Source organism: Lutra lutra, chromosome 12, assembly GCF_902655055.1.
Source record: "Lutra lutra chromosome 12, mLutLut1.2, whole genome shotgun sequence".
Classification (NCBI taxonomy): domain Eukaryota; kingdom Metazoa; phylum Chordata; class Mammalia; order Carnivora; family Mustelidae; genus Lutra; species Lutra lutra.
Window position 1 is genome coordinate 72829779 of NC_062289.1, and position 13265 is coordinate 72843043.

At 51.1% G+C, this 13265-nt stretch overlaps 1 protein-coding gene across 13 annotated transcripts in view; it reads left to right on the forward strand.

Moving 5' to 3' along the window:
* Positions 1-7306, forward strand: part of ASCC2 (activating signal cointegrator 1 complex subunit 2) — a 42528-nt gene extending 35222 nt beyond the window's left edge. For all 13 annotated transcript variants that reach the window (XM_047697143.1, XM_047697147.1, XM_047697145.1 and 10 more), the window contains 5 exons: positions 1339-1432; positions 1539-1669; positions 2216-2318; positions 3798-3877; positions 4345-7306. In XM_047697143.1, the coding sequence (XP_047553099.1) occupies positions 1339-1432; positions 1539-1669; positions 2216-2318; positions 3798-3877; positions 4345-4516 (580 nt within the window). In that variant the 3' untranslated portion in view covers positions 4517-7306. The remainder of the gene's footprint in view (positions 1-1338; positions 1433-1538; positions 1670-2215; positions 2319-3797; positions 3878-4344) is intronic.
* The last annotated feature ends 5959 nt before the right edge of the window (positions 7307-13265 follow it).

Consider the following 13265-nt stretch of genomic DNA (forward strand, 5'->3'; position numbering starts at 1 on the left):
ACTTTTGGACTTTTTCTTCCAGTGCAATCTGATGTGGAAGATTGAACTGTAGAACAGATAGAAGGCTACTGTGAGGAAAGCAGGGGTGTGAGGAAGAAGGCAGCTACCCCTGCTCTCCCCTCACCCCCCTGAGGTTTCCCGTGGCTCCCCTGAGCTTAGTAAGCGGGCCACATGTGGCCTGCTCTTTCTTAAAATTTTTTTTTAAATTTTTTAAAGATTTTATTTATTTTAGAGAGAAACAGCATGAGCGGGAGGGGCAAAGGAAGAGAATCTCAAGCAGACTCCATTCTGAGCACGGAGCCCGACCTCGATCCTGGGACCCTGAGATCATGACCTGAACCTAAACCAAGAGTCAGAGGCTTTAGACTGTGTGCCACCCAGGTGCCCCTAAATTTTTGGTTTTTACTTTTTAATTTCTTTTGTAGATTTTATTTATTTATTTGGCACAGAGAGACAGCTTAAGAGGGAACACAAGCAGGGGGAATGGGAGCTGGAGAAGCAGGGTTCCTGCTGAACAGGGAGCCCAACACAGGGCCGATCCCAAGACCCTGAGATCAGGACCTGAGCGGAAGGCAGACTCTTAATGACTGAGCCACCCAGGCGCCCCTAAATTTTTGTTGTTTTAAAAGGTTCAAATAATCCCAGGCCCTACCTAAGAGTAACCATTGTCATTTGACAGGGGACTTAATAGCTCTTTGTGCATTGACATGTAAATTATAATCTCTGTGCTCATAGGAACACATAGTTTGTCTGGTTTGCCTTCTGCTTTTTATACAGCTGGGATCTTACTGCATACATTTTTCTGTAGCTTACTCAGGAGTAAGTCTTAGAATTCTTTCTGCATCAGCACAAATAGATGAATGTCATTCTTGATAACAGCCACACAGCGTTCTGTAATATAGATGTGGCACATCATTTGGCCATTTCACCTGTGATGGACACTAGTTGTTTTCCATTTTTCACTGTCACAATCAGCGTTGAAAAGAAAATTCCCCATCAGACCTCTTTATGCACCTGGCCAGCGGTTCCCTAGGGTGGGTGCCTCCGAGAAGAATTTCCCAGCTGAAGGGTGGGCACGTTTTACATGGCAGCATCCCTTTTGGGATGCCTTCCAGAGCAGCTGGACCGGGTCACAGGGCCACCAGCAGCGGGGACAACTGCCCCGCCCCTCCCCCCCTCCCCCGCCGCCGCCCACAGCCCCGCCCCTCCCTTTGACACGGCTGCTTGTCAGTTTGCACGAGCCCAAGCCCATGGTGCCTTCGACACTCGCGCTCACAGCCTCCAAGGCCTGATGATTTTCCTTCCTCTCTCTGCGATGTCCCCGCTCGCCGCCGCCAGGAAGGAGGAGAACACGCGGAGCCTGCTGAACGACAAGCGGGAGGTGGTGGCTCAGCGGCAGCGCTATGAGCAGTACAGCGTGGTGGTGGAGGAGGTAGGGACCCCAGGCCTTTGCGGGGGCGGGGGGGGGGAGGTGCGGAGGGAGTCAGCAGGCCCCAGGCCCATCGGCCCCACACTCCTAACCCCCACACTCCTTGCAGGTACCCCTGCAGCCTGGCGAGGGCCTGCCCTACCGCGGCGACGACTATGAGGATGAGTACGATGACACCTACGATGGCAACCAGGTGGGCGCTAATGATGCGGACTCAGATGATGAGCTCATCAGCCGCAGGTGAGGCTTCGGGGCGCTAAGAGGGCGGAGTTCGGGGGGCGGGGCCGGGGGCGGGCGCAGCTGTGCTCCAGAAGCCTCTTGTTCATACAGATGGGCAAGCCAAGGCTCGATGGCATTAGCAAGTCAGTGGTAGAGCCAGGGCCTAAACTGAACCCTTTTGACTCCTGGTGCAGTGCTCCCTCTAGCTCCAGACACCCCCTCAGCCAGTTGGTCCAACCCATCCCCAGTGGGGCAGCATTTATTTGGTTTCATGCACTCCTTTCAGATTGTTCTTAAATGCAAAAAACTCTTAGCCATGGAATCTTGGATTTCCCAGTGTGGATAAAAACAGAGCTGCCCAGCTCAGCCTCCCCTAAGCCTCCGCCTCAGATTCTGGTATCTTCAGAGAGCCTGGGGGCTGGAGCAAAGCTGGCTTAAAAGCACCCAGCCGCCTGAACCCATCCCCATCCTGATACCCCCTCTCACCCAGCCCCACCTTCTCCTCCCCGAGGCTCCCTTTCCAGGTCTAATCCAGTCTTTGATCTCACTTTCTCTCTAAACCCTCAGGCCCTTCACCATCCCTCAGGTGCTGAGAACCAAAGTGCCCAGAGAAGGGCAGGAAGAGGATGAGGAGGAGGAGGAGGAGGAGGCTGAGGATGAGGCCCCCAAGGTACCGCCTTGGCAGGTGGCAGATGAAGGGCAGGGGGCGGTTCTGAAGGGCAGATTGGGGCCACTGCGCCCCTGCTTGCCTGCAGCTGGCTTTGAGGCGGCCTCACTGCCTGGGAGAAGAGGGGTTCCTCTGAGCCTAGGATGTCTGCTTGGAGAGTTGCTGGCTTGGAACTCACCTCCACTGCCCAGTGTGGGCTTAGGGGACAGGTTAGAGGCCAAGCCTTTGAGCTGCTGGGTTTGTCAGGCCCATGAGCCTGGGGGCTGAAAGAAGGACAGCTCTGGGCCACCATGCTCAGGATGGCAGTTCTTCGATTTGTTTGTTTTTTTAAAGATTTTGTTTATTTATTTGATTTGTCAGAGCAAGACAGAGAGAGAGCAAACACAAGCAGGGAGAGAAAGCAGGCAGAGGGAGAAGCAGGCTTCCTGCTGAGCAAGGAGTCCATTGCAAGACTCGATCCCAGGACCCTGGGATCATGACCTGAGCCAAAGGCAGACGCTTAACCAACTGAGTCACCCAGGCATCCCAGGATGGCAATTCTGAAACTCACAGAAATGTTAGAGCCCAAGGGCCCTTGGAGGTCATCTGGCCTGGTGGGTTTGAAAATTCTGGGTTTTGGCAGCTCAACTTTTTCCTCAAATGAAACCTCAACTAGAACCTCAACATATAAAACAGGTTAAGGGTGGTGTTGCTCAGGTTGAACAGAGTGGCACCTTGGGTCCCCTGTATCCCCTTGTGCCCTCCCACCAGGGTGACAAATTCTGATGCATCCAGGCCTGGCTCCCGAGGTAACGAGTAGCAGAGACTGCCAGAGACCGTGGCTGGTGGGGCAGAAGCACACATATACCCTGTCTGAGGGGTTTCTCAGCAGAAACGGAGGCCCAGAGCTTCCAGGGCTTTCTCTTCTTCTCAGGCAAGGCATCAGCCCAGATTTTTCTGTAAAATCTTTCAGTTTTTGAATGTTATGGTTGCACTTGTTTGTGTTTCTTTTTAAACAGTACAGACTGTGAAAGCCTGTGTGTCCTCCTTCAGTCCCAGCTCTCCCCACTGCTAGTCCAGGCTCCTTTGCTTATTGGCCAAAAAAACAGTCTTTAGGAGTGGGTACTCCCGGAGCACCCCGGGGGTGGCCCTAGAGTGAGGACCAGGCAGCTCCCAGGGGCAGCTCTCTTGGCCTTCAAGGCCCTATACGGCCTCTCGTGGTGGCCATCCTGTCCCTCATTTGTTATCCACGCGCCCATCTGTGGTCCACCTGCTCCACCCTATCTGTGCAGGAAGCCTTTGTCCCTTTAGCGGCTTCTAAAGGACGAGAGAGGCTTCTCATGGAAAGCTTGGACCCAAGCAAGGGCGGCTGCATTACAGGGCCCCACTCCTGGCCTGGAGGCGTCTACAAGATTCAGCCGGGCACAGCTTCACAGCTACATGAGGCTTGGGCAAATGGGGCGGCTCCTGACTCTAGATTTTTTTCTCCCCTCCCCTCCACAGCCCGATCATTTTGTGCAGGACCCTGCGGTGCTGCGGGAGAGGGCAGAAGCCAGGCGGATGGCCTTCCTCGCCAGGAAGGGGTGAGCATTTTGAAGAGCTGTGTCTGGGGGGAAAGGGGCCTTCTGGGGGGAAGGGACCCATCTGGGGAAGGCTCAGCCAAGCACCTAGTGTGTCACGTGTGTTAGTTTAATCCTCACGACAGCCCCATGACGTAGCCACTTTATCATCATCCTCATTTTACAGAGGAAGAAATAGACCCATCCCCATCCCCAAGCCCTCCTCTCCTTGCTGTGGGCTGTGCTTAGCCCACAGCTGGTCCTTCCCGCAGGTAGGCCAGGGACCCATCTGGAGGCAGGGCTCAGAGAAGAGAATTCACCAGACACAGGACTGGCCAGAGTCCCCAGAGCCCTGCCCTTTGGGGGCTCCATTTCTTCTCACTTGCAGTGGGACAGGGGTGTCCTGGCCCCAGCTGTGTGTCCCCTCCCAGGGACCTCTAAGAAAGGCAGTGGGCTCTTCCCATTCCCTGGGTGGCTTGTTCCTTCCTTAGGTACAGGCATGACAGCTCGACGGCAGTGGCCGGCAGCCCCCGGGGCCACGGGCAGACCCGTGAGACAACCCAGGAACGCAGGAAGAAGGAAGCCAACAAGGCAACGCGAGCCAACCACAACCGGAGAACCATGGCTGACCGCAAAAGAAGCAAAGGCATGATTCCATCCTGAGGCCGCCCTGTCAGGGCCAGCTGGGAGGGGGCAGCAGCAGACCTGCCAGGCTGAGTTACTACAGCCTCGGGTCTCCTCACCTGTTGGCCTCCTGCTGGGGCCCCAAGTTCAACTCTAACCCCTCAACAGCCTCAGCTTCGCAGCCCCTGAGAAGGCCGCCTCGTCGTCCACCAGCCAGCCGTGAGCGCCTTCTTGCAGAACACACAGTGCCTTATCCCACAGTGGAGGAGCCCCTGGGCCCAGCGAGCAGGCGAAAGGGATGGGGACAGAGCCCCAAGGCAAGCCTCACAGACCTCATGCAGCAAGACACCACTTCTCTTGGTGGTTTCCTTCCCGGATGGCAGGAAACCTGTAAATTCAAAAACAAAAACAGAAAAGGCCTGCAAATAAAGTTTTTGACCCTTTCAAGCAATGATCCATGAGTGCCCCCAGCCTGCTTCCCCTGTATCCCATTCTTCAGTGACAGCCACCATCAGGAGAGTGAGAGAGCAAGGTGATCGCCTGCTCTGTTCATCAGCCTGGCGTGCTTGCCTCTTGTTTTAACCCCTCCTGAGGTTGCCCTGCTTTGTCTGTCCCTGAGCACATTACTCCCTCCTCTGAACCTCTAGTCCCTGCTTGTGGAAAGAAGAGATGAAGGTGTGAGGCCCTCTGGTCCCCTCCATGCTCTCGTTCAGTCCCTGCAACCTCCACCCCTAGAGGGAGGGAGTATTTCCAGCCCCGTGGTGTAGGTGAGGCGCTGAGAGCTGGAGGTGCCTGCCCAGGCAACAGGCAGGGGGGGTGGGGGAAGAACAAGGATCAGACCCTCAGTCTGACCCCTGGCCTTTATAGAGTCCTAGACTCCCATAGGTGGTGTCATTGCCATCTCACAGCTGTCCCGAGGACACTTGTCCAGTAGCAAAGCCAATACCAGAAGTCAGATCCTCCAGAGTCAAGGAGTCAGAGACCAGAAGACGCCTGTGAAGGAGGTCCGTGCCAAGCCCCGTTGAAGGACTTGGGCCTAGTTCCTCAAAACCCCACCCGGGTGTGGTCAGTTGGTTGATAGTGTGGCAGCAGGTGCCAGGCATCCCGATTCCTGGTCTCCCCTCACCCCCAGATTGCTGCTGATCAACAGAGGATCGAGTGTGCGGTATTTGCTGGCCTGATCCTCCCCAGCCCGGCCTGGAGTCCATCCATGGGAGCCAGGGCCCCTGCCCAGCTGGACCTTGACAAATCACCCGAGATGCTTGTGTAATTTATTTGCACGTGGTTTGGATGAGTGTCCGGAGCAGTGAGGCAGACAGGCTCTTGACGAATTGGTTTTGTTAGGTCAGCCGCACAAGTGAAAATCAATAGCAATTCCTCTGAGTCACGCCAGTTCTCTTGGTGCATTTGAGATGCAGACCAGAGAGGGGAGCGGTGTCTTCCCCTCCAACTGCTGAATTAGCTGAGATCGGGCTCAGGGTCAGACACTCTGACAGGCAGCAGGAAGACTCTGTTTCCTCCCAGAGGCCTTTGCCAGGGACCACACAGGTGAGGGTGCTTTCTTTATTGTCTCCCTGAGCTCCTCAGACCCAGCTCTTGGCGCTGGAGCAAGGCGAGGTAAATTGGGGGAGCCCTGGGCTTTACCCACCTTACCTGTTACTGTTCACACACCCCTTCTTGCCTTCATTTTGTTATACGTACCTCCTGAACTCTGGGAGCGGCGTTCAGGCCTCACCTTGGCATCCCGGTCTAAAGGATTAGAGAAGACAAACGATTTTTCAAACTTTCCAGAATGTACTGCCAGGCCAAACTTGATCTCCCTTGAAGAACTATTCTTTCTCATTGCAGATCTTGAGGGCTCCCCCTTCAGGGATGCTTTGCAAACACCTCACTCAGGAGTCCTCCAGAGCAGTGCTGGCAAGCACAACCCTTCGCCTCTCAGGGCCTCAGTTTTCCCATCTGCAAAGTGGGTACATTGGGCCAGGTGAATGGTTTCCACTTGGTGCCAATTAAATCCTCTGAGGAGGCCCCAAGGTTTAAGATGGGCAATGGCAAAAGTGTTACAAGTGAAGTAGGGTAGGAGCCCCATACCCTGCTCACTTGATCCCTGGGCCCCACCACCCCACCGCTGCTCCTAAGCAGGAATTTCTAAGTGCCTTCTCTGCACCCTGTTAGAGAACACAGCTATCACAGGCATTTCCCAGGAAGCTTTTACGACCCAGTGCCTCCAAGAGGACTTAGGATTTCGAGTGCCATTGTTTCTAGCTCAAGAGGGGCACTGATGGCAAATGTGTCTGTCTGAACAGGGCTTCTGGACCTCTGTGAGGTGGGGAGGGCAGGGCAGGGCCTGTCATTGATTTTAAAAAAAGGGACCCGGGAGCCCAGGGAGGCAAGTTAGCAGTGGAGCCTGGATGCAGGTCGGTCCTTAGCCCCAGGTGCAGTCTGGAAAAGGAAACGATTAGCAGGAGCCTGCCTGTCCCTGTCACACCGGGAGCTTGGGTTGAATAATGCATAATGCAGAGAGGGAGACCAAGAACCACAAACAAAAATAAACCCACCAAAAATGCAGGGGGTGGTTGTGGAGCCCCCTACTTTAAAATGATGTCAATGAACACTTGGTAGCAATGTGAGAAACAAAATATTGAAGAGTAAGTTTGTTGGTGGTAATGGTATTTTTTAAGAGAATGAACTGGATGGTAATGCTCCACGACTGTGAAAATATTTTTGGAAAACTTCGTGTACAGACTAAGTCTGGAAAGCATTGTGCATAAATGAAAATGACAGTAAGACCATGATATTTGTAATGAGAATAAAAGCGCTTACCGAGTACTCACTGCGGCCAGAGTTTTCTGCTGGGCTCTTTCCTTGTGTTATCTTGTCGAACTCACACCAGGTAGGTTCAGATGAGAAAACCAAGGTCAGAGAGGGCAGGTGACCTGTCTTATATTCCACACTTACCATATGACCAAGGAGGGCTTCAGGCCCAGGATTTCCTAAAGCCCACGCTTCTAATTCCTATGCCACATGCCATCCTTTCTTTCTTTCCCCACCTCCGCATCCTTGTCACTAGTGTCCTTAACAAAGAAAGAAGAAAATATAAGCCCAATAGCTATAGGACAAGAGGATGGGAAATCCCAATTCATCAGACCTTTTTTTTTTTTTTTCCACTTTGTTTTCAGATTGGTTTGTCCTTTCCTCTGTGTGTCCGGTCTGCCGCAAAGCCCACTGAATGATTCTTCATTTTTATGTCCAGGGGAGGCAGAGAAAAGGCTTGCGGGGGTCGGGGGGAGCAGAGAAAAGAGCTCTCTTGGCAGAGATAGGGACAGCAGACCCTGAGGAGCACAAAGGCCTGGGAGGGGGCAAAAGGGTCCAGGGTGAATATGGAAGAAGGGTGGGAAAGAGGATGGGAGCCCCAGAATTAGGACCACAGGCCAGGCCATGGCCCAGACATTTGTCCAGAGCAGCTCCCAGTATGAACTGGCTGTCCTCAGGGCTTGGGGCATGGACGGTCAGCCTGGTTGGAAGGACCAAGGGAGGAGAGGCTAAATGCGTCCACTCGACACATGTTTACCAAGATCTACTAGGTGCCAGGCACTGAGTCAGGCATGTGTGAGAAAGGCCAGCCCCCCACCCCCTGCCCTCGTGGAATTCACAGTCCAAGGTGGGATCTGGACGTTAAGACATTTTGGAAAAGTGATTTAGTCACAGTTGTACTAAGCCCTAATAAATGAATGAAGAAATGAACAGGCAAGATGAACAGAAAGAACCCAAGAGCAAAGAGACTTTCCAGAAGCAGCAGGTAGTGGGGGTGCCTGGGTGGCCCAGTTGGTTAAGTGTCTGCCTTTGGCTCAGGTCATAATCCCAGGGTCCTGGGATTGAGCGAGGAGTCAGGCTCTCTGCCCAGTGGGGAGCCTGCTTCTCCCTCTCCTTCTCCCCTCCATGCCCCCTACTACCTCTGGCTCTCTGTCTCTCTCAAATAAATAAAATCTTTTTTAAAAAAGAAAAAAAGCAGCAGCAGCAAAGGGTAGTGGTCACAGCGTCAGGCAGCAGCTGGGAGGTCAACCAGGCTAAGTCAGTGAAGCTCACGGGGGGCTTTGCCCCACCTCCCCAAGAAGGGAAGACATGGAAAGAATGGAAGGTGAGGAAGAGAAGGCAGGAGAGTGGGCCCTTCTTCCAAGGAACATGGCTTCAGGAGGAAAAGAGAGCTGAGAGGAGAGGAAAGAGCCTTGGAACCCAAACCGTTTTTGTTGTTGTTGTTGTTGTTTTAAAGATTTTATTTATTTATTCGGCAGACAGAGATCACAAGTACACAGAGAGGCAGGCAGAGAGAGAGGGAGAGGCAGGCTCCCCGCTGAGCAGAGAGCCCGATGCGGACCCTGGGATCACGACCTGAACCGGAAGGCAGAGGCTTTAACCCGCTGAGCCACCCACGCACCCCACCCAGACTGTTTTGATGGGATGTCTAGGAGGAGGGGAGGCACCAGGGCTCTAGAAAATGTGCTTGGGGGAAGGCTAGTCCCCAGTAGGAGTTTTCCCTGTCTGCGAGCGGAAGGAAGGGCTACTCCTTAGAGGGTCTAACTTGAAGGAGGTGTTTCATTAGGAAAGATTAGTGAGCCCGGGAGATAAGACACGGAGCAGACTTGCAGCCCCAGGGCAGGACGTAGCCTCTCTATTGGAGGCCTGGACGTAGGGAGAGAGAATTGTGCTCAGACTTCTGCAAAGGAGAAAGACAGACGAAAGCAGATAGGAGTCCGTTATGTGGTTAAAGGTGTGGGGAAGAGATAAGGACCGCCGGAGGAATGCACCAGTCAGCTAGAGTTTAAAACAGTGTTAGAGACACTAAAAACAAGATTATCACAGGACATGCAGGGGAGCGCAAGAGGGTGATCAGGCCTTAGAGGGATAGAAAGGATGTCAGGAACACGGTTTCAAAACAGCTAGGACAAGGGGTGGGGCACTTCGATGATTCAGCTGTACAGTCATCCCCAAGGCTCTCAGCCCCTATTTTGTGGATCAAATATGCTAATTAGGCACTGTTCCCTGAAGACTGTGCAGGGAGGCCCCCCCACCCCCGTAATGTACTCATGGTAACAACATAACAAAACCACGGCTGGTAGGCGTGTGCTAAAAACTTTAGAACCATTATGTCACATAGCTTCCCAACCACCCTGTGAGGTATTGCTATCATTATCCCATTTTCCACAGGAGGAAACTGAGGCTCACAGAGGGGAAGCAACCTGCCCAAGGTCACCTAGCCAGAGAGTAGCAGAACTATAATTCAGGGGCACTTGGGTGGCTCAGTCAGTTAAATGTCTGCCTTCGGCTTGGTCGTGATCCCAGGTTCCTGGGATCGAGTCCCACATCAGACTCCCAGCTCTATAGGAAGCCTGCTTCTCCCTCTCCCGCTCCCCCTGCTTGTACCCACCTCTCTCTGTGTTTCTCTCTGTCAAGTAAATAAATAAAATCTTAAAAAAAAAAAAAAAAAGAACTAGAATTCAAAACCAGGCATGCGCTATTTCCATAATCCATGCCTAGAACCGAGGCAAGAGAGCAAAGGGACCCACAGCAAGGACTGCATTTGGAAAGTTCGTAAGGTGAGATTTGAGGTAGCTTGGATCTTAAATGTCAGGTTAAGGAATTTGAACTTGCTCTTAGCAGTAGTGGGGAGCCATTGAAGCTATTTGAGCAAGGGAGTTTATCTGGCGGTCTTATGAAGGTGCAGTGGAGAAGAAGTGTCCAGAGCAGCCAAGGAAATTTTCTGTGCAGGAGTTTCGAAGGGAGGAAAGGCCGGGAACAGCAGGAAGACAGTCAGCCAACACCCTGTGAGTACAGGGGAACTAAGTGGCTCCCAGCTGACACTCTCACTACATTCCATCATTGCCTTGTCCTTGATGCCAGCGGGAGTCTGCCCTTGGCATTCAGTCTGTGTATAAATCCAAGCATATCAGTCCAAGGCCCCAGTGAAGAGAGCTAAATGATTTTTACACAGCACCGAGCTGTGGTTACAAGCACAGCCTCTGGAGCCAACTATCCTGTATTTGAACCTCTGTTCTACTTTCTTGAGCTGGGTTACCCTGGGCAAGATATGTAACCTCTCTGAACTTTCATTTTCTACCTGTACAGTGGGATAGAGAGCAGTGCCCACCCCAGGCTGGGGAATCTAGTAACATAGGGTATGTTAATGGTACCAGGCCCAGGTGTGTGTGTGTGTGTGTGTGTGTGTGTGTGTGTGTGTGTGATCCTCTGGGTGGGCTGGTGCCTGCCCCTTTTCCCGTGTTCATCCTTTGCTCACACTGAAGTAACAGCCATAACCTCTATTTTGCCTGCGGAATTTGTATTCCCTCCAACTTTGCACATTGCTCAGACATTTTAAATTCATTGATTCCTGTCCTTTCCTCACAAGACTTCAAATTCATTTGTAGGACAGACTTGCTCCTTGTTATTGGAAGAGCTGGCTGAGTTACGGGATGAAATCTATTTCTGTTTAATAACTTACATGGCTTTCCCCCCTCTTACTACAAAAGCGGTAACAACCTTCTCAGTGTGGTTCACATCAGTAAGCAAAGAGAAAGAACACCTCCACCACCCGGAAATAATTGCCGTTAGGATTTTAGCTCTTATCCCTATGACATTATTTTCGAAAAAGGAATATACATAGGCACTTGATTTTTTTTTACATAAGCATTTTCCACGAACATGGGATCATATTACATAGGCGCTTATCCCTGTTTTTTTTTTTGGTTAGTTGGACATAGTGAACATGTTTCCCTTTCTCATCTGTATCCTCTTTAAAGGGTTAGCAGTGTTCTCCCGTGATACTGTCGTGCCTGGAGTTGTTCGTGTTGGTTGTTTCTCATTATTTGCTATTAAGCTGCAACGATCAATCTCCCGGCTAAATAATTGTCCAATCCACGGTTATTTTCTCAGGGTAAATCCTTAGAATTGCTGAGTCAAGTTTCTTGACTGTTGAATTAGCCCCTCCCACCAGCCGAATTTCAGAAGGATCATTTCCTGCATCTTTGCTCACGCTGGGTATTATCACAATTTTTACAGATCTTCACGAGTTTAATAAGTAAAAGGGTTTCTAGCTATTTTGATTTGGCAAATCTGTTCTTGCAGGTCCTCAAGGAGTAGATGGGTCTTAAGGTCTAAAATGGATCTGACAGCATGTGGGGGATGGGCAGAGTGGGTGAAAGGTGGCGGGAGATGCAGACTTCCAGTTATGGAATGACTAAGTCATGGAAATAAAAGGCGCAGCATAAGGAATATAGTCAATTCTATTAGAGGAGCGTTGTATGGTGACAGATGGTAGCTACATTTGTGAGCATACCATAAAATACAAACTTGCCAAATCACTCTGTCGTACACCTGAAACTGATGTAACACTGCGTGTCAGCTACAGTAGAATAAAAAAATTAATTAAAAAAAATTAAATGGGGTGCCTGGGTGGCTCAGTCAGTTAGTCATCTGCCTTCAGCTCAGGTCATGGTCTCAGGGTCCTGGGATCGAGCCCCACATCGGGGTCCCTGCTTGGCGAGGAGCCTGCTTCTCCCTCTCCTGCTCCCCCTGTTTGTGTTCTTTCTCTCTGCCCAATAAATAAATAAAATCTTTTTTTTTTTTTAATTAAATAGACTGGAGAAATAAACCTCTTACACACTAACCCCCAGCCCAGAATCTGCTTCCTGGGGAACACAGCCTGTGATAGGCAGCCTCTCTGTGTCTACTGGGGAAAAGCCTAGAATGTTCCAAGGGCTGGGCCTTTCTTCTTTGAGCTGCCAGGCCAACTTGGACTCCACCCAGTGCTGCAAAGTTTCGAACGTTGGCAGGCACCCCTAGAGTGCCAGCCTGGATAGCCCCTGGCTGGGTTAATTAAGCAGTCAGCTGGGTAAGGATTTATTGCACTTACTCCTTACTCCCCTTGACACCCCTCCAAGAAGACAACATCTCCAGAAATAACAAGAATCATAGTTGCCATTGTGCAATATCATGGCGGTATTTGACAGTTGAGGACACTGGCTCAGGAACAGTAAATAACTCGCCTAAATTCACACAGCTGGTGAGTGGCAGGGCTTGAATTCTAATCCAGGACTGTCCATTCTAAAATCAGTGCTCTTTACACCTCACTAGAGCTCTTCAGTGGGAATAATACGACGACCTCTTGGATCACTGTTCAAATAAATTGACACATAAACTGCAAAGCGCTTAGTACAATGCCTGACTCATGGTAAGTGGTCGATAAATGTAAGCTATTCATCAGAAACCCTCCAGAGGCTTACCTGTCTTTTCAGAATGGAATCCAAACTCTTGCAGCATGACCTATAAGATCATGACCCTATCTATTACTGCCTCACTTCCTTCAGTTCCGTGAATAAACCAAACCCACACCCACCTCAGGGCCTTTGCACTGGCTGTTCTTGTTTCCTAAAATACTCTTGATCTTTACCTGGCTGAGATTTCCATTCAGATCTCAGCTGAAATGCCATCTCCATGGAGAAATGTTCCCTGACTTCCTACCTGAGCATCTCACACTGCTCTTTAAGCCTGAGTCAGTCCCAAATGTCACGTTGTTTTATTTTATTCATAGCCCTTAATGTGAGCTGACGTTCTTATTTAATTTCTTATTTACCATCTGTCTCCCCTACTAGAATGCAAGCTGCGAGAGGGTAGGGATCTTTCTTCACTGTGTATGGGGTCTAGAACAGGGCCAAGCAGAGTAGGCACTCAATAAAGATGTATTGGTTGACTGACAGACTGACTGAATAAATGAGAAATTTCTTCCAGTTTGGAG